The following is a 22,143-nucleotide window of genomic DNA, read 5'->3' as shown; positions in this document are numbered from 1 at the left end:
AGGCCTGAGCCTCTTGGAAGGAGGCTTCCTGAGCCTCTTGGAAGGAGGCTTCTGAGCCTCTTGGAAGGAGGCTCTGAGCCTCTTGGAAGGAGGCTTCCAGGCCTCTTGGAAGGAGGCTCTGAGCCTCTTGGAAGGAGGCTTCCTGAGCCTCTTGGAAGGAGGCTTCCTGAGCCTCTTGGAAGGAGGCTTCCGAGCCTCTTGGAAGGAGGCTTCCGAGCCTCTTGGAAGGAGGCCTGAGCCTCTTGGAAGGAGGCTTCTGAGCCTCTTGGAAGGAGGCTTCTGAGCCTCTTGGAAGGAGGCTCTGAGCCTCTTGGAAGGAGGCTTGAGCCTCTTGGAAGGAGGCTTCTGAGCCTCTTGGAAGGAGGCTTCTGAGCCTCTTGAAGGAGGCTCTGAGCCTCTTGGAAGGAGGCTTCTGAGCCTCTTGGAAGGAGGCTTCCAGCCTCTTGGAAGGAGGCTTCCTGAGCCTCTTGGAAGGAGGCTTCTGAGCCTCTTGGAAGGAGGCTTGAGCCTCTTGGAAGGAGGCTTCCTGAGCCTCTTGGAAGGAGGCTTGAGCCTCTTGGAAGGAGGCTTCCGAGCCTCTTGGAAGGAGGCTTCCGAGCCTCTTGGAAGGAGGCTTCCGAGCCTCTTGGAAGGAGGCTTCTGAGCTTCTTGACAGGAGGCTTCTGAGCTTCTTGAAAGGAGGCTTCTGAGCCTCTTGAAAGGGGGCTTCTGAGCCTCTTGGAAGGAGGGTTCTGAGCCTCTTGGAAGGAGGCTTCTGAGCCTCTTGGAAGGAGGCTTCTGAGCCTCTTGAAAGGAGGCTTCCTGAGCCTCTTGGAAGGAGGCTTCTGAGCCTCTTGGAAGGAGGCTTCCTGAGCCTCTTGGAAGGAGGCTTCTGAGCCTCTTGGAAGGAGGCCTGAGCCTCTTGGAAGGAGGCTTCTGAGCCTCTTGGAAGGAGGCTTCTGAGCCTCTTGGAAGGAGGCTTCTGAGCCTCTTGGAAGGAGGCTTCTGAGCCTCTTGGAAGGAGGCTTCCGAGCCTCTTGGAAGGAGGCTTCCGAGCCTCTTGGAAGGAGGCTTCCGAGCCTCTTGGAAGGAGGCTTCCGAGCCTCTTGAAAGGAGGCTTCCGAGCCTCTTGGAAGGAGGCTTCCGAGCCTCTTGAAAGGAGGCCTACGAGCCTCTTGATAGGAGGCTTCCGAGCCTCTTGAAAGGAGGCCTACGAGCCTCTTGAAAGGAGGCTTCCGAGCCTCTTGAAAGGAGGCTTCCGAGCCTCTTGAAAGGAGGCTTCCGAGCCTCTTGAAAGGAGGCTTCCGAGCCTCTTGAAAGGAGGCTTCCGAGCCCTTTGAAAAGAGGCTTCCGACCCTCTTGATAAACCACTTATGAACCTCTTGAAAGGAGGCTTCGGAGGCCCTCAAAAAATATTACGAGCTGCTTTGAATAAGGATTCTAATAAAGAGGCTTTTAAACCTTTAGATTCTAACTTTTAATCACTCGAGTTTTTATCATTCGATTTTTCGTCCCACATCTCTTCATACTCTGTGCTGGTTGTGGTGGGTACGGTTTAATGGGCTTTGCTATACTCGCCATGCATATTATGTATGACATGATCGCATATTTTATATGATCGTCATGCATATTATTTATAATACATAGTTCGACAATAAAAAAATTTCACAATACCGTCGTCGGGGGTGACAATGGGTCAAATGGGAGTGAGAATGGGTCACTGTTTCAACAACTTAGAATGCTTGTAAAGTTGATTGGATTTCCGTCCTTTTCGAAGAAATCCACCTCGTTATCTCGATACCACTGTAACACTTCTCTGCTGTAATGACAAATCATGCAAAAACTTTACAGGTCCTTTGTGGGCTTTAATGTACGAAAGAATACGTTTTTTTTAGACGATTCTGCTTGGGAATTCATAGTCTTGTTTGTCACAAAAACCTGGGATTTTTGTCCGCAGCAGCAAATACCTTGCCAGATCATTAGTTTTCTTGCGAATTTATCGGCAAAAACTTTCTCGGGACATCACCTCGTCCAGCAGCTTTATAAAACTTTTGTCCGGGATGCTGCACAAAATCCAATTTCAACGATTTTGTGATTTTTTAACCTGAACACGTCGTATTTTTGAAGCCGGTGTCCAAAATTAACTTTCGATTCGCGGCTTCCATTGCGTATAACTTCCTTCAAACAAAATTAATCGCGACGAAATTTTCAGTACTGAAAGAGGAGACATTTCACAACAAACTGCTGTCAAAACATTCCAGTTCCGACCACTAGGAGCGCTACAGTAAAATAAACAGTGCGTCCCAATATTAAACGACTAAAGCTTTATAACGAATCAAATTTTAACAATAGTTCAGTAGTGAATTTTAACAATATTTCAGTAGACAATTCAGAGTCTGATAAAGAGGCTCAAATCAGTAAACAACTTGTCTCTCCACGTTCCTGAAACTGAATTATTAAAACCTGGGTGGTGCGAATAGAATCTATTTGGTTGTCAAACTGAAGCCAAAATAGCCTATTGTGCCGGAGCCAAACATTGAATATTGTGGTTATGTTCGTTTTAGATCTTATATTGAGAAGTATTGTCGTTATTTGAAAATAAATTAAAAAATATATATCGCAAGGGCAGCTGTTGTATAATTGATAATACGTCCGTGTACTTAATGGAATAGTGTGGGTTCAAGTCCCACCGGCAGCCGATTTTTTTCGCAATCTATATACATATAAATGAACCTTATAGACTCCGAAACTACTGAACCGATCGGCGTGAAAATTTGTATGCAGAGGTTTTTGAGGCCGGAGAAGGTTTTTAAGATGGCTTGAGACCCCTTCCACCTTTGGAAAGGGGGCTCCCATACAAATGAAACAGAAATTTCTGCATAACTCGAGACCTAATCAGATAATTAATCAATTTTAGTCGAAACGAAGTTCGTCGGGTCTGCTACTATCTCATAAGAACACCTTAAAATGGTCTCAAAATTAAACATCTCTTCAAAAAAAAAATGAATAAATTTGGATTTGTATTTCTTGTAATAAACATTTTCGGCAAATTGGTAAATATGCAATTAAAAAGCACTTGCTACTTAAAGGTGAGCCAGCCTAGGGCTGAAAACCTTCCAAATAAAGACAAAAAAAAACAAAAGAACTTTCTACGAAATTTCATGAAATCCAACAGCCGATTGAAGCGAGAATATGTGCAAATCATAGTAAAGTCGTGTAAACTGTAGAGTCTCGCGTATTTGTGCGCTCTCATGCAGCATGAAAAAAGATATCCATAGAGCGGGAAATGTTTGACAACTAAGTAACTGCAAAATAATTTTACTCATGGCATTATTTTCAAAATATACATTTTCTCGCTTGAGAGCAAAAAAGCAGAACTTAAGCTTTTTAATGTTATGATTAAAGAAAAGGCGTTAGAAACATTCAATTTTTGATTAATTCTACAGAGGTTTGCCCTTATATTAATTCATTATTAGGGCGCATATACTCTCCATGAAAATTTCTCGAAAGAACTTTCAAAATGCACGGTATTTTTAAAGAGAAATTGCTGTTGTTGTCCCCTGTTTCCATATGGCTTCTGGAAGTGGAGATACACGCATCCACTATGTTTTCTGTAGAGCAATATTTCTCATCGTTAAAAGTAAAAAAGATTACTAACAGAATCAAAATCTATCACTCCTTTTCACGTGCCTCCAAACTACAACACAAATCCACTTCACCGTAGGTACTCCAAGCACATTCGTGTTTTAGTGAATGTGTGCAGACACAGAGCTTCGTACAGGAAACTCACCTCGAGCCATGCTGAGCAAAACAAACCTCCATATGTGAGGCACAGCACAGAAGAACTTGTTCTTGAAGCTGGTGTACGTTCGAACGGAATCACCGCCAAACACGTCCGTGCTGTTCTCTGTTCACGTTTGTATTCCATCGCCCGACATACCCAGCCACATAGTCACAACCCACCACCACCACTAGCGACTGAATAGCTCTGTTAGGCTTAAATAGCTGCGGCTAACTGCTACGAACGGACCAACAACCGACCAGTATAGTGGCTGGAGCTGGAAAACATGTAGGCAACGAACAGCAAAGGTGGTGAATCAAGTTTTTATGCCTTCCGTCCGAGAGTGGGTAATGTTTTCTTTTTATTGTATCATTTGCAAGCTCGAGCTACCTCCACTAGACTCTTCACTCGATGATGATGGGTTGGGAAGGTTGTGCGATGTTCTCGCAAGTTGTTATGTAGTGGCGAAGCGAACGGAAGAAGACGGATGGCACGGCCCCGAGTGTGAGGCGAAGAGGAAGTTACCGGCCGTTCGTTGTCGAGTTGCTGAAATCACAGAAACCTTGTAAATATAGCAAACGCGGCAGGCGATGTAGGAAACTGGCTCCGGCTGACCAGCTCTAGACCAAGTAGAGTCTCCGCACCGCCCCTCCGAACAAGACCTCGGTAGTTCAGTCTCGGTAACGCAACGCAACTTCGAACTTCTCTCGCTTTTGATTTCGTAAAGTTGATTGAATGGACGGTCGATAATAAACTCTCGTTGTGTTCTGCGAAGGAAGGTGGGAAAGAAGTGTACGCGAAATGGGCGAACGGTTATGTTCGGAGCTGAATGGGAAACAGTTTCTTGACGAACTTTCGATCAAGTTTAATCAACTTCGGTAACTAGTTTCTTCAAATGGGTTCTGACCGATGCGATGGTGGTGTTGAATAAATGTTCTAAAGCTTCCCGATTATGCACAGTCGGAGGTCAAATGAATCGAGCCATTCATGCCGTTTCAATACTTCGGAGCGTGACTGATTGCGATTTTTATTCATCGAATCTGATCGCCAACATCATTTTTCTTCGTGTTGCGGCGACTGGTGAAGATTTCATTGGCGTGGCATCGTCGAGTAAATCAGTTATTTTTCTAGCAAGAAGTTTCGTATTAGAAGTTCGACAAAATCGATTGCCATTTAGCCCGACCACAGCCGATCACAACAATTTGCTAATAAAGGTTTGCCGTATTACATAAATGTAGGAGCTACTACCATTTTCTGCGCAGGAACTTTGAAATAACACCCATTTGGAGAATCAAGGTTTCTAGCTTTTCAATTTTCGATTATCAACTGTGGGCTGTCGAAGAGACAACGGCCACAACCTTCCCCATCTCAATGTAGAAAACATGAAATTCTTATGGAACTTTTTAGGATCGTAGAGAAACAATTTGATTTCGAGATTTGAGAGTTTTAAATATTTGTGTAGACTTGATAACTTACAACATAATCATCCGATTCATCGTTTAGGATTATAATGATAGTTGTCTTGACTTCGATATTTGAATTGAGTACTTAGGTCTGCGATTATCATTATTCAGAGGCGTCGCGTCCGCATGTGCAACCTGTGCACTGCACATGTTGCAATTTTATCCCCAACATTTAAACTCTAGATAGATTTCTTGTCTTTCTAATCCAAGCATGTATTTGAATTATGCGCATTTGAAAGATGTTTCATGTAAATTTGACTATTAAATACATAAACGGAAAATATGCATGTTTTTTTTATAGGCGGTATGTGATGTGAGGCAATCAAATGCTGCGATGGGGACGCGTTATAGTTTTCTCTACGATACCGAACCGACCCACCGACACCACATGTTGTATCAACACGGAACTTTCAACCGAGAACGTTTTGGCATGTATCATACACTCATTATTTTGTATGTGTGGATCATCTGCTCTAAGCGCAATCGGCGATGTATAGGTAATCAAAGCGTTCCTCGCAGACAATGCACGATTTGGTGCCTATCGAGAACCGCTTCAAACAGCGCATGCGCGATTCGGTGAAGAGAGCGCGATCGGAACAAAATCGAAAGAGAAGAGTAAAGCGCGAGCATTTCTGCTTCTTCAAAGCGTTCCATGACGAAAGTTCCGCTTTGTATAAGCAACGCGAAGCAAAAGCGCTTTTGATATTTTTATATGTTAAATGGGATGGCCCGTTTACACATCCACTAATCCTGACGACAATGTACTGTTCGATAACACTAACGCGACATTAGCTCAATTTAAACAGAAATTGTCATCTGCTAATAAGCGCAATAAAACCTGTTTACAAATACGCCTATTATATTAGACATTGAAGCAAGGATGTTATCGATCACTTAGTAATTCGCGTTCGATCATTTAGTAGTTTGCCAATAACTCATTCCAGAAGCTGAATTTCAAAATGTGTTGTATGGTAGACTTCTAGTGCCAAGGTTTTTCTGCAACTCTGCCTAATGGTTCGTTGTTTGAATTCAACAAGCAACTGAGTTATAGCACTAGTTACAGCAACTTAAACTAAATGATTGAAATTGTGTTATCATTTAATCTGAGTTACTGAAACTTTAGCTATAACTCCGTTGCTTGTGGAGTTCAAACAACGAACCATTAGGCAGAGTTGCAGAAAAACCTTCGCACTAGAAGTCCACCATACAACACATTTTGAAATTCAGCTTCTGGAATGAGTTAATTACAAACTACTAAATGATCGAACGCGAATTACTAAATGATCGATAACATCCTTGCATTGAAGTATCCGATAATATTAACATATTTTAAACAGACATTTCATCTTCTGATGAAAATCTATATTGTCGCAGAATTAGCGAAAATGAAACGCGCCAACATTTTTAAAGAAATTTATTTTTCAAGGTTTTTTTTTTTTTTGAGAAATCCAATGTATTTAGTTAGGGATGGGGTAAGTCAAATGTCAATGGTCCACACGAATTTATGAATTTTTTTATGAGCAAGTTTCCATGCTGATGGACGGAAAACTTCTCGACATCTGTCCAGTCCAGAATATTGATCAAAGATATAAATTGTAAATAGAATAATTATTTATTGAGAAGAGTAAGGGCTATGAACTTCATTATTCTCGTTATTGTACAGACTTTATTGTTCTGATATGACATGCTAATTACAAATTATTATTAGAGCCTATATATTCCTTTTCTGTATTTAAAACTTCGTCTCATTTTACGAATAACTCAAATTAGAATTGAAAGTGCCAGTTCAATAATTTCCAAATAGATATATTGCTTATTTGCCACATTGGAAACGATTCTGATGATATGATGAATTTTACTTAAATCACTTTGAAGCTTAGTTAAGTTTGAGTTAATTCAGAAAATAAGATTTTGGTATGTTTTGGAAAAATCGAAAAAAAATCAATTTTAGGAACTGCATAGAACCAGTTAGATGCAACAAAATAAGCAAACATATTGAGAAACGCGCTGGAAAATTATTTGTTTATCATTTCAGGTCCCTTTTATGTGTTTTTCTCGAAATATTAAAATAGTGCACAGGTTGAAGAATTGATCACGCGACGCCTCTGTCATTATTAGGCCCCAAAGTGAATCTTGTTCCAATGTATTCCTCTTTCATGCTTCACCGTCCCTTGGAACAGAACTGTGTGCTGATCTAATTTAAACAGCGGCAGCGTGAATGCTATTTTCTTACAGCTCAGCCGGTGACAAATAATCAAATATTCATAATGAAAAAAAAAACCAAATTAAACCACCTAGCAGTGATTATGCCTTTCTCGTGCATTATAAAATATATTGAAAGAATCACATTAGAAAGGTCAAAAAAGCTCTTTAGGAGAATAGATAACATTTTTTCGATCATTTTGCATGTTTTTGCATTAGTTAAAATGTATTGCCACCATTTTCGGAAAAAAAAATTTCGGAAAAAAATATTATTTGGCCCTTGATTTGGCCCTTTATTAATTTAAGAAAATCAAGGTTTAAATTTTAGTACTTTGGTAACCACCTAATTGATATTAAGTACGCAGTCAATTTTCACTTTTCATTATGACATGGAAGTGGGCGTTATAAAAAAATATATTTTTTCTACAACAATTTTTGTTATTTTTTTTTCGATTAATATTCTTCTTAGGGTAGCTCAGTTCAAAATGAGGTACCGTAACACGTGCTACATTTCCTTTCTCTCGGCTTTGAGTTGATTGTCGTAGAAAACTTTTTTTACTTGGATATTAGCAATTTGTTGAACTATTATCGAGATCCGCACAGCCGTGTCTCAGCAAACATGTTTTTTGCTGAGATTACTGTCAAAATTGCTGAAAATCAGCAAAAAAAAATGCTGGTGTAGGAAGATTCAAGACTTCACCATGCATTTGAGCATAATCGAGTTAGTCCTATGACAAATGAATTAATACGAAACTGATGAACAGGCTTGAAAACCTCACAGTTGATAATTATAGAGTTTTACGGAATTTATCATCAGAAATCAGTGAGACACCGCAAAGGTCTTATCATTCCACAGAACTCCTAGATGAGAAAATCTTTAAAACTCCTCGATAAAGAATTCTTGGAAAGTGAATTTCTAGAAAATTTGGGTGAAGAAACTTCCCAGAATTCTTGATTAAGAGTTTCCTTGAATTTCATGAAGAAGGAACTCCCCCGTAGTTCAGTAGAAGGAATTCTCTAGAAACATGAAGAATAAAGCCTGTCCACGTTAAATTTCGGACAGTTGGATAATGATGAATTGATTTGTCGCCATTTTATTAATTTGGACGAAAGTTGAGACATGCTGAAAGCAGCAGTAAAGCAAAGAGATTGAGCTGTCATATGAATCGAAAGTCTCAGTGGTTGGTAAAAATGCTTAAAAAGAAGATGGGCTTTACATTTCCCAGAATTCGTGGGGAAGATTTCCTTCTAATTCAAAAAGCAAAAATTTCCCAGAGTTATCGATAGAGGATTTGTACAAAATATATCCTCAGAGGAGGAGTTCCTCTGAATTACCGGTGGATGGATTCCCCAAAATACACACCACGCTTCACGGTAGAGTAGGACATTGGAACTTTGCATCTGGATCAATTAGGTTGGATTTCAAAATACGCAAACTCGCGAAAACAGCTCCAACCCTCATGACTCATGATCCCAATTCCTTTTTCCGACAATATCAGGCTGTCCAGACATTGCAAACCTTTGGACCGCCTTCACTGCGGAACGGAGCAACATATTGCCGAATAGTAGCTACAACATTGGCACAGACAGCATAGACCTTGTTCTTGGGGGCTTCTTTCGATTTCAAGCTTCGGATGACTGCTTCTTGAAAGATACTAGCTGAAACTGACTGAAGAAGCTATTTGCAAGGCTCGGATAAATATTTCATTTGTCCAAGTCGTTGAGTAACGGAGCTGTTGCATCCTTCACTGGCTTCCATGGATCCATGCCCGCTCCATCTGGGTATCGTGAGACACCGCAAAGGAGATAATACTCTCCGGTCCGGAATATCCACTGCCCGAGATTCAAATTCTTCAACGAATAATCTCTTCACAACTGAATCTTCTAGTTGGTCTGTGTTGATTCGGGTGGTTGGATCTCAATTAATAATCAGCAGTGGCAGAAATTTTAATAGCGAAGGTCATCTAACGTGGCATCGCTCGAAAGTAGGACCAAAGGACCGGAGGAATTCTCAAAGAAATTTACGAAGAAATTCTTAACATTAACATCTTGACATAATTCTACTGGTATCTCTGAAGTAACTTCTAGACTTCTCCAAGAATTCTTTCTATTTTTTTCGAGTAATATTATTCGCAATTTACTCAAGAAACTACTTTATAGATTCGCCCGGGAATCCTCTCGGATATTACCTCAAGGAGTTACCCGAACAGCACATGTGTTGCACATAGTTAACAGTAACAAACTATTAAGAGATCGACTGTATATTTTTAATTCGATTTTAAGAGCGGCTACGCAGTCTTGCAGATTGAAACAAGATGTTTATTTGTCCGACGTTTCGACACGGGGGTGGTGTCTTTATCAGGGGAAAAATACTGAGTTTGTTTCTAGTCTATTGTTTGGTCTAACGTTAACTGTCTGGCTGGATTTTTCTGGTATATGACTTCGAGAATAGGGAGTGAGTGCTAGTAATGGAACCCTTAAGGACGGAAATTCACTTCAATCGCTTCGCTAGAGTCAGACTCATGACATATTGCCATTCTGTAGCACCAGATGACAAGTAACAGTTATCAGCAATGCGTTTCGTACAACAAACATTTATTTTTACGACTAAAATAAGTATTTTAAAATAATGTAGCCAGAATGCCTATTATGGCCACCCCCGGGACCATTATACGCAACAAAGAGTTTGTTTACATACGTATTGATTTACATGTTTCATTTCCTCATGTTCCTGTTGCCTATTATGGACCCCCCCCCCCTTGTGTGCTAGCAATGGACCCTCTAACGTATTTACTTTTACAAATTAGTTAATATAACTTGATTTTAGCATCGCAAGCCAAAACCATTGCATGGAACAACTACCCTAATATGTGAAGCAACTTTATCCAATGGAAATTTGCAGGAAATCGTTGATTCCAGCGTTGACTTTTTATTTTTTTCAGGGGGTCCATTATACGCACGGGGTCCATTACTAGCACTCACTCCCTACATAATTTCAAAAACATTGACATTGACAAATAATGATATCAAATTGATACAAAAGTGAATAAAGTGGAAGTAAATAAATGGAAGAGGGAATTATTTTAACCTTGTAACATTTTCCCCTAAGACGCTCAATATTAATTATTCATTGTTGCAGATGTTCTTGGTTCTCCAAATTATTCTGAAGTTCAGACCTAAAGGTTCTACCACGTCAACTACCCTCAGTGAGAAACTAATTGCTCCACAATGTGTCCATATAGCTCTTTAGAGGCTTTGTGTATGATTTACGACTTAGACATGTCCAAATCGTATATTCTAAGCTATCCAACCCGTTCTGGAGTTCAGACCTAAAGGGTCTACCACGTCAAATATCATATGATTTACAATTTAGATATGTCCAAATCGAATGTTCTTAGTTATCCAAATCGTTCTGGACCCAGAGACTCTACGACGTCAACTACCCTCAGTACAAAACCAATAGTAGCACATTGTATCCGTATAGGTCCTTTGAGGCCAAGCGTATCATTTACGATTAAGATATGTCAAATCGGATGTTCTAAGCTCTTCAAATCGTTCTGGTGTTCGGACCTAAAGGGTCTATCACGTCATCTACCCTCGATAGAAATCCAATAGCACCGCATTGTGTCCATATAGAAACTTAGAGGCCATATGCACAACATGTAAAAGATTTAGTTCGAAAAATGGATTGGAGGGTGGCCACTTATTTCGGTGGGGTTCGATTTCACGACCCCAATACGCAAGACAGGCACTCTCTTTACTAAGCTACGAAGGACCTCCATCGTGGGTCCACCAGTTTAATCACGTTTCGTGCAAAATCGATACCATCCCTCCATGTCCATACTAGCCTCTAGAGACCATGCGTGGAGAATGATCTAGAGAAAATATGAAATCCAATTTTAACATAACTAATCCGTCCTATATGGACACAATCGATTGCTATTGATGATGTGGATTTGAACTTCAAAATAATTTAGTGCACTAATAATATTCGATTCGGAAATATCTAAATCATGGAATCTAGGGAACTATATTAACACAATAGGTTGTAATTAGTTCTTCTGCGTAGTTGACGTAGTCGACTTATAGGTCTAAACTCCAGAATGATTTGGAGGACTCAGAACATCCAATTTGGACATATCTAAATCGTTAATCATACGAAACTTCTCCAAGGACCTGAATGGAAACAATTGATTGCTAATATCTTTTTTCAAAGCATAGTTGACGTGGTAGACCCTTTAGGTCTGAACTTCAGAACGATTTGGAGAGCTTGGAACATCCGATATTGACATATCTAAATCGTTAATCATATGCATGGCCTCTAAGGACCTTCTTCTTCTTCTTCTTATTGGCATTACATCCCCATTCTGGGACAGAGCCGCCTCACAGCTTAGTGTTCATTAAGCACTTCCACAGTTATTAACTGCGAGGTTTCTAAGCCAAGTTACCATTTTTGCATTCGTATATCATGAGGCTAACAAGATGATACTTTTATGCCCAGGGAAGTCGAGACAATTTCCAATCCGAAAACTGTTTAGACCGGCACCGGGAATCGAACCCAGCCACCCTCAGCATGGTCTTGCTTTGTAGCCGCGCGTCTTACCGCACGGCTAAGGAGGGCCCCTAAGGACCTATCGCTCAAACAACAAATCTGGCAATCATTGTATAAAATCTTGGCATATACGATTCTGAAAGATTTTTATACAAATATTGTATTAAAATAATACAAATCTGTATTATTTCAATACAAAAATTGTATTAAAATCTTCCGAAATTGTATATGCCAAATTATTATACAGTTTCTGTAAGGTTCTTATGCATAATTGTATTAAAATCTGCCCTCCGCTGGTTGGGTGTACGCGCACAAATTGTGGTGCTATTGGTTTTATACTGAGGGTAGTTGACGTGGTGGTTCCCTTGGGTCTTAACTCTAGAATGAGTTGGAGAACTTAGAACATCCGATTTGGATATATCTAAATCGCAAATCATACGCATGGTCTCTAAGGACCTATTTAAACACAATGCGGTGCTAATGGTTTTGTACCGATGGTAGTTGACGTAGTAGACCCTTTAGGTCTGAATTTCAGAACGATTTGAATAGCTTAGAACATATGATTTGGACATATCTGAATCGTAAATCATACGTAAATCAGAGCCTATGCGGACCTAATGCGGTGCTATTGGTTTTGTACTGAGGGTAAAAAAAAGTCAGATATAGATTTATTTAAATCGCAATCCATACACAACACATGGCCTGTAAAGACCTAAACGCACACAATGTGGTGCTATTAGTTTTGTACCGAGTTGACGTGGTAGACCCTCTAGGTCTGAACTCCAGAATTATTTGGAGTACCTAAAACATCTGCAGGAATATTGACAGAATCTAGTTCCCCAACTTTGAAATATTTTTTTGTGACATTTTCCTGAAAAAAAAACAATTATAATATAATATAATATTATAATCGATGTTGCGTGGTATTATTGTGAAATGTACGAACTTTCGTCTGGAAGGAGATTTTCTATTCATTCCGTGGATTCGCATAAGTGTATCTGCTTATGGAACCACCCACCCATTTATAGCCCTTCAACAGGAGTTTGATGAAATACAAACAATAGTATAATCATGATCAAATCGTTTGTAAGATATGGCCAGTGCTATCGGCAGGTGTCTTGCTACAATAGATGGTAGTATTATCATCATCATCATCATTATTTTTTTCATCCACGCTGTTTCACGGCCACAGTGACGAAATAATTTTTAGCGCATTTATTTAATAGTACATTTATTATACGATTTAGCCTAATGATGTTTTCCAGATATTTCATCAGTAAGTTATTGCGCTCCTTAGGAGGTATTCAGCTCAATGATCGATCCCCCTAAAAGTGAAAAAAATCACTTCGCAGCATACAAGGTTTGTGTCTTCTGAAACATTTTGTCGTAGACGCCAAGTTTGTAATTTAATTACTTTTATAGATATATTACTATTTATGCCTACAAGTTTTAAACATGTTCATCATGTGAGCATACATGTATATTAGGGTGCCAATGGAAATAACATTTTCGAATTCCAAAAAAACGTCATTCATTAGTTTCATTACCTCAAAATATGATCCCATGCTAAATTTGAGCTCAATCGGACATGATTTAGGGTTGCTCAAAATTAATTAAAACTTTTTTTTTCTCACAGGGAGAAAATAATTATTTTGTTTTGATGCCAAAGGACTCAAAATGCATGAAACTTTGAGAATAAAATTTTTGAAACAAATCGACTGTTTTGGGACTTTGAAAAAAAATCTTATGGCGAAAACAATTTTTCATCGAATTTAAAAACCGGACGTTACGCAAACATTTCATAGGCCCTAAAATATGTCCCAATGCAAAATTTGAGCTCCATCGGAAATGATTTAGTGGTGCTCAAAATCTTGCTATCAAAATTTTGATTTTTTTGTAACTTTGAGAACTTTTTAGATCGGATTTACGGAGAAAATTATCAAATTGATAGGCAATGTTTATTACACTGAGGTTTTTTACATCGGTTTTTTAGACAACGCGGTTTATTTTTACGCGGTTTTGATTTATATTGAAAAAGATCGACATAAAAAAACTCAAAGGTGCAGCCCAATCGGGTTGTACGCAAAGGTGACGTAGGACTACGTAGCTATACGAAACGGAAGGTATTTTTCATCATAATTTGTGTAAATTTATTAGCATTGTGCAAACTGCTCGGAGGTCAACTGAATCAAGAAACCGAAAGTAGCTCCCAGTTGGATGAACCAGCCGTGGAAAAGGAACGACTCATCGGCCGTATCGCCACTGAAGCCGCTCGTCTATCTTTCAGTGGATATCATCAGAATCCTAGAAGACATTATGCTCAAAAATGTCCGGAATAAATTAAAAATAAGCAGAATAGGAGATGGCGCGAAACCAAACACAAATATATTAATTTGCAACGTTTGACTTCCGCCCGCGATGCGCGATGGAAGCGTACATGCATCGTTTTCTATAGCGCTGGTGGCAAAGTTCAGGACTTAAACTATTTATCCAAGAAGAGGTTTTGACCGTTGGGAAAATTGTTTACCCAGACAGACTGTTCGGCTGTTTAAACGACAATGACGATTTTGGAAAGATTTATTGTTTTTAATAATGCGCCATTTGAAAAACTAAGGCAGCTAAACGACATTTTTCACTAAGGTGGCGTCTTCATCGATTCTTTGGTTTTGTTTCGTTAGTCATTAGAAATGATCGATTTTTCCGGGTTACCATCGTTTGGCGACGACACAAAGTTGCCCTTTGGTAGCACAACCACTAGCGCGCGTCGGAGGGAGATGATGTAATGAGTTTGTTCAAATGGATGGCGTCAGTAGCAGTCAAATGGAATTTCCTCACAAGATTTTGATTGGTTGTTGAGGTTGAATGACAACCACCAACGCAGACTTCCACCACCAATTCGATGATTTTCCTTTGAAAATGCTACCAGAGCGCCTTCGTGTTGCTGTGTTCGCTCCGCTGCGTCCGCTTTGCGTAAAATCTTGTTCAATCGTTCTCTGTGAAATCCCGATCAAAATGGCTCGCGCGCGCTGAAAAGCAGCTTTCTTGTATTCAATAAATTGAGCCCGTTAGCTCCGCCCCTTTGTGATCTGATATAGGTGTAAATATAATGTGCACTCATAACGATTAACGAAGGGGCGGGGCTAATGGAATTACTTCATTAGATAAAAGAAAGCTGCTTTTCGACGCACGCGAGCCATTTTGATCGGGATTTCGCAGACAACGGACCGTTCTGAAAATGACAGATTCTGAAAATCCTATGAATTTTTTATCGCAAGATTCTGAATTTGGTTAAGAGATGTTGGTTATCTAAGATGCGTATTGTTGCGAAGAATAACAACAGAAATTTGACTCAAGACGAAGTTTCTTCATATTACAGAGCATTATCTCTTGGCATCTGTCTGTCCGGGCGACGCTCACCGATGGGTGGTTTCTGTAGATAATTTCCACTGAGGTGGCGTCTTCATTGATACTATACAAAAGCCACCATTTTATACAAAAGATGGTTGATCCGACTATCCGAAATAAACTTTCTTCAAAGTGCAAAACTCAATCGTAAATAGCGAATTTGATAGCGCGTCGGAGGGAGATGATGCAGTAAATTTTAATGGATGGAATCACTAACAGCAACCAACCTACCACGCCAAACCCGATGCCACCGAAACAGTCCATTATCGCAATTAACTCTTTCTTTTCATAAAATGTTGGTCCTGAGAAGAACAAATTTTTCTTTTCCCAATCCTCCTTTCCAACTAGCTGACACCACAGTTTGTAATAAATTTTCAGCATCGGCACTGGCGTTGATTTATCCTTGATCGAATAGTCCAAAAAAAAAAATGAAAATCCATCAAGAAACGGCTGATATATAAAAGTTTAAAGTCTATCATATTTTCGTGACGGTCCCCGATTTTCGCAATCGTAAAGTGTACCCCAATATAGAAAACACTGACGTAGTCCTACGTCAAAACGAAGTTAAACAAAACTGCATTTCGGTCACTAACTTTGCAACGGTCCAAAGCAGCAGCAACCTCGATCGTGACTACATTTTTGAACTGCGGTTTGGTACTCCTGGTTGATTTAGAAGGACCTAAAAACACATATAAAAAAGCACAAAGAAAATAGAAAAACTGTCTGCATGAATGCTTTGTATTTATAATAGAATTATAATTCAATTAAAATTATAAAATCAGCAAAACTTGCTATAACATAAAATTATTCACCACTATAACTTTTTTTTTTAAACTTACCAGGTGACTGTAAACTTTCTCCACTAGTACAAACTGAAGGGACGGACTCGCTTAGTGTTTCAGTTTGTGACGAAGATTCGAAATCACTTGCTGTTAAAACATTAAAGCCTCTTTGTTGGCTTTTCTCATACGTTTTGGTTGGATCTGATACATTTTCGGCGTCGAATTTTGATTGTTTGGTTTGTTTTTCTTCAAAGGTACTGGTCAATATAGTTTCTGTAAGGTACGGTTCATTCGTGTCTCCAAGATCCTCATCTGCCTCCTCAAAGTCACTGCATGAAATAGCATCTGTGGGTGTATTCGTTTCTTGATTGTTGGTCCGCTGTCGCTGTTCTTGCAAGTAGCGCATTGCTTGCTTTCCCAACTTGTTCTTTGGTTTACACTTCTTGAGGATGTCGAATAAATCTCCCATCGAATCAGAAAAGTATTGCCTCTTCTCAAGTTCAGTCGTCGACATTAGCAGAACATTTTTGTGTAAATCTCTCCAATTTTTATTGTAATGCAAAATTTTGAATTCAATTGTCCTATTACCAATCAGTTGATTAATTTGTTTCCTTTCCATAGAGCTATCAACGCTTCTGTTGTTATTTGCGCACTTTGTTTAGCAGTTTGTTTCTCAGCTCACAAATGAAACATAAACTTACGAAGAACTTCACCATACGACGGCAAATTAGATGACTTGGGAAACAATGGCAAATATTCCCCAACAAAAAGAATATCCTCCATTTTATGAAAAATAATAATAATAATAAACAGCGTGACTGCTTTCACTTCTAAAGTTCAAATAAATACTGAATTAATTTTGAGCGCCTCGATTTAGCTCAAATTTTGCATGGGGGGATATTTTTGGCACCAAATGCGTATTTTAATATTATCTAGAACTTCATAGAAAATGCAAAAAATGTAGAAATTAAATTTTTTGAAGACACGAACCTCGTACATATGTTGAAAAATGAAAATAAAAAAATTTCATACAACTAATAAAAAAAACCGATGGTTTTTTCTCGACTCCATTGACCTGAATCAGTTATGCAAATCGTCTTCAACTATAATAGCTCCTCAAGTGGATTTCATATTCTCAATACGATTATCGATAGATATTTAACAACTGTTCTTTTTTCTATTTCACAGGTGGCTGGCGTATCAGCGACCACGGAGCGATTAACAGCTCCCCCGGCACCTCCCCAGGGCCACTCGCCCCATCAGCTCTTAGATGAGCCTCACATGTCCATTGCTGCGGCTGAAAATGCAGGGTAAGTGCAACTATCCGGAATTCAGCGCCAATCAATGCAAGTGTCATGAAGGTCTGGTCTGTTGGTTCTGGTAGATGGATGCCAGTGAGTTTTATTTGCGAATGGGACCTCCATGGGGAAAAGGGCTGCACGTGTACTGCACGCGCCAACTTGCATCCAAGTATAATAAAATTAGGGCTCCCGCATGGTGGCCAATCAGCAGAAGGGGAATGCGTATCCGACACACGACCACAATTGATATACCGTTGCGCAATTCAGTTTTCACCAAGGGCGCCACTGTACTATGAAATTGTGAATGCAAGAGGTGGTCAAAACATACGCTCATTGTACATCTAGGTATTGACATGATTAATTTTGCAAAACCGAAATCTGTACTGAAAGTTCTGCAATATAAGGATTAACAATTTTTGTAGAAGTTCTGGTATTTTTGTGTTTTATAAACTACCTGCACTCTTAAAGTGTGGATTTTGTAGGGTTCGAAATTAATTGTAAGATCAACAATAAAGTTCATGAGACACGAAATATTAAATCTGAAATATTAGACGCACAAACGCCCACAGTGCAGCATGGTTTCGTCAGGTGATTGGAGAATTCATTCAGCGCTTCCTACTGTATGCAAGAATGCAGTGTGATAATATCAGCATCGTCGTCGTCGTCGTCGTCATCATCAATTGACTGGTTGCGTTATTGCACATTTATGATGCAAATCGAATTGATGTATGCATTTGATATTAGCAGCCCAGCTGGAGAATCCAGCCGGGCCAATGACTAGCATATTTGCAGTGAGCTGGTCAGTTCCATCCACCCTCTCTGCCACTTATTCGAACCGAGCGGGCGGTTGGGCAACAACAATGGAACCCACTCTAATTTAGGAACCCACCTACACCGACCAAATGACCGTATTCCGGTGGCTTTTGTTCATATTTGTCCGTTGTCTGGTGCAGGTCTTGCTCGGGCACTGAAAACAAAGACCAACATTGTTTTCTCACCGCCCGACCCGGCAGCTAAGCGACCGAATCAGACTCATGTCTGGACGGCACCGAGACGGCCCTTTTGTTCGGCTAGTGGAGTCCCATCGCAGACACTACTGGATTAGCTCGCCGAGCTGGGTCCCTATCGTGCAGTTTGTGTATTGTTTGGCACATAAATCGATGACATTTACAACCACTCGACGATGATGTGTTCATTTCACTCACTGCATCGTTGAAATATAGCGAGAACGGAACATCTATCAAACGCGTGTCAAAGTCCTACCGCATGTGCATCGACATCATCATCATCCTCTACGTCGTCGTCGTCGTCAACGTCAGTGGGGTGTCACCGAAAAGTTCGACGGAGCCGGTAAATGAATGTGCAATGCAATGCTCAAGTCAGCAGTTGCGCAAATGTCGGAACGACGGACGACATCCGGGGTCAATCGAGGGGAAAGCAGCTCGCTTAACTCTCGGTTCGGTCTGTCTCAGCCACCGCACCCGCCGGTCCCGCGGACAGTCGGGACCGGGTGCGGATGATGCATCACCCACGGTGGTGTTGTACCCCCGGTTTGGACTTCGCAGCATATACGGATGCGAGAATGATAATTGAGTTGAGGCAGGTCATCGTCAAAATAAATTGATTTGTTGGCATTTATTGTTAGCAAATACATGAGGTCGTTTGGGTGCGGTGGACTTGGACGACCATCCATTTCCATTGAGAGGTGACATGACCGTTTGTAAGGAAGGGGAGGTGCGAGTTCTTGAGGAGATGACGGGAATTCATTTTTCTCTCCGTTCATGCTGAGAAATGGAATTAAATGAAATATTGCTTAGCAATCGTTGGAACTGGATGGCATTACTCATTGGCGTGTTTGATTTGTTCTACCAATAAATTGCGCTGCAGTGATGCATTGCAAGGCACTTTTTTTACAAAACAGTTTTTTAACAGTCGTCAGTGGACCGTTGTCACAAATAGATCAGATGGAGGTACGAATCAAGGATGTTATCGATCATTTAGTAATTTGCGTTAGATCATTTAGTAGTTCGTCAATAACTCATTCCAGACGCTGAATTTCAAAATGTGTTGTAAGATGGACTTCTAGTGCGAAGGTTTTTCTACAACTCTGCATAATGGTTCGTTGTTTGAATTCCAGTAGTAACGGAGTTATAGCTATAGTTTCAGTAACTTAGACTAAATGATAACAAAATTGCAATCATTTAGTTTAAGTTACTGCAACTAGCGCTACAACCCCGTTATTAGTTGAATTCTAACAACGAACCATTAGGCAGAGTTGAAGAAAAATCTTCGCACTAGAAGTCCACTATACAACACATTTTGAAATTCAGCTTCTGGAATGAGTTATTGACAAACTACTAAATGATCGAACGCAAATTACTTAAGGCTCAAGACTCCATCACAATGTTTTGAAAATTAATGACTGTATCGCTTGCTTGTAATAGTGAGGCAATTGATACGAAAAATTGCAGCAGCGATAAATAAATTTTGTTTACAACTGGGGTGGGTGGAAATGGGGTGTTAAAAATATGCCAGCTGATGCATAATGTTGCCAGACTTGGCGAAATTTTTATTTCATATCATAACACATGTTTACGGTGTATCAAATATATGGGTTTTTACCGGTTAAAATTTTTGTATACACCACTTGGAATGTAACAGAAGCTTACATAACATGTTTAAATATTTATTTTTGGTTTATTTGTTCAATCCGACAAACAGCAATGATTTTTTCCAATAAATAAATCTGGCAACGGTGAAGAGATGATTATTTTCTTGTGTATGCACACCTTTGTTTGCGTGTTGGCGTGGACGTGGCTGGCGTATACGTTGTATTGTTCGGATTAAATGAAGTTGCATCGCGTAGATTTTGTTCTCACCATTTCACTTATTGCGCTAGTAAATTTGAGCCTTCCGCATTTTATTGCATTTGCAATACGGTCGTCAAATTTGTCTCTCACTTCGATTTTTGGAAAGCAGTTTTCGACAGTTTTTGGTCGCGAAGTGAATTAATTGGTAGTCAATATTGAAGAAAAATGTGAAACTCAGTTAGTGAATATGTTTTAGGAGTGATTAAATCAAAGAAACAGTGGGAAAAGATCAAGTGAAAAATCAAGTGCGTGTGTATGTGTTTGCTCCGAACGTTCGGAGTTAGTATGCGTTCGATAAAAATACGAATGCCGGCCCAGGAAAAAAGGCAGTTTTCAGCGTTTTTCCTGCAATTCCTCAGTAATTGTTAGTTTGGATAAGTGAAAAAATAATATGAAAATGTAATGAATATGCTATGATTGAGGTAAGTCGGCAAATAGCCCCAAAATATTGAATTTTAGTTCAAAACTTTATTAGTATTAGTGCAGATTCGAATAAAATCATCGTCATCATCGGATTGATTACGGTTTATAGAGCCTTAATGATCGACAACATCATTGGTACGAATGGCTCACAATCTCAGCAACTTTGACTGTCTGTGAAATGGATATGTTAATGTAAAATAAAAGAATTCGTTATCTGTTACTACTGTCGGTTTTTTCCACTAAGAAGCGTGCTAACTGCTGACAAAATCACAATTACTTTTGATTGGATAGATATCGGAATTAGTGAAAACTGTGCTGCAATGTGGCAATGTCCCACAGGGGGTGTAACGACAATTATTAATATGTGAAGGATGCACGGGAAATCTATGGATCAATTCTCGGGAATATTTATGTAAAAATTGCCGAGAAAGTTTCTCCAGGATTTCTCACAAGAAGTTTTTCAGAAATTCTCGGAGGAAGATTTGAAAGAAATCCCTGCAGAATTTCTGAAGTAATTCTGTTATGAATTTCTGAAGGAATCTCAGGAAGATTTTCCTAAGCAATTTTCGTAAGCGTACCGAGCGGTCTCAGGATCTGCTTAATTTCGAAGCTGAGCCCGAGAAACATTTCCACTGAATTTCAACACAGGGTATCCATCCACTCAGGAAAACCGGGAAAATCGAGAAAAAACGGAAAACCGACGCGACCGGGAGAAACACGGGAGAGCCGCACAGGGAACATGTGAATCATTTGTTTGAGAAAATGCAAATATCCATTTTACGCAATTTCGAGAAAACAACAAAAAACTGTTCTTGAACAAATCAACACCGAATCTTTGGATTTTTGCCTTTCTCGTATACAAAGTATACGTAAAGGCTATATGTTCGCTCCAAAAAAGAACTGTTTTATAGGAGTCCCGGAGACCCATAGTGTTATTTACCGATCGAATCAGCTCGTCGAATTGGGAAAAACTCAAAATCTCAAAACTCATGGATGATTCAAATCAATTGTGAGTTGAAACGCATCAACTCAGCACCTAAAAACTCATGGCTGAGTTGAATCATTTATTTGAATCACCGTAAGTTTCCTTTTATTCTCCTTCGTTAAAAAACCGTTAATTGACGTTCGTCACATAGAACAATCAATATGTTTGCTTGTGTAAACAATAAATTGCCAGCAAATTGATTTTAAACGCTTTTTAGAGCGAAATGATTTTTTTGGCAAATGAGTGAAATGATGCGTTTTGGCATGAACAACTCAGGCGTGATGCAAATCTTGTCAAATTGTTTCGTATTGAAAATTGGCCCAATCGGACTATGGGCTTCGAAATTATGGCCAAAATATATTTTTTATAAGAAAAATTCTGACTCACTTTTTAGGCAATT

The 22,143-nt window shown here is 39.6% G+C and overlaps 1 protein-coding gene across 27 annotated transcripts in view; it reads left to right on the top strand.

Annotated features, from left to right (window-relative positions):
• The window catches only part of LOC134212491 (nuclear receptor coactivator 2), a 530,556-nt gene that overhangs the window by 202,836 nt on the left and 305,577 nt on the right, over window positions 1-22,143 (top strand). For all 27 annotated transcript variants that reach the window (XM_062690409.1, XM_062690407.1, XM_062690405.1 and 24 more), the window contains one exon: window positions 17,353-17,474. In XM_062690409.1, the coding sequence (XP_062546393.1) occupies window positions 17,446-17,474 (29 nt within the window). In that variant the 5' untranslated portion in view covers window positions 17,353-17,445. The remainder of the gene's footprint in view (window positions 1-17,352; window positions 17,475-22,143) is intronic.

This window comes from Armigeres subalbatus, chromosome 2, assembly GCF_024139115.2.
Source record: "Armigeres subalbatus isolate Guangzhou_Male chromosome 2, GZ_Asu_2, whole genome shotgun sequence".
Classification (NCBI taxonomy): domain Eukaryota; kingdom Metazoa; phylum Arthropoda; class Insecta; order Diptera; family Culicidae; genus Armigeres; species Armigeres subalbatus.
The sequence above is the reverse complement of the archived record's forward strand: the minus strand, read 5'-3'. Positions and strand labels throughout refer to the sequence as shown.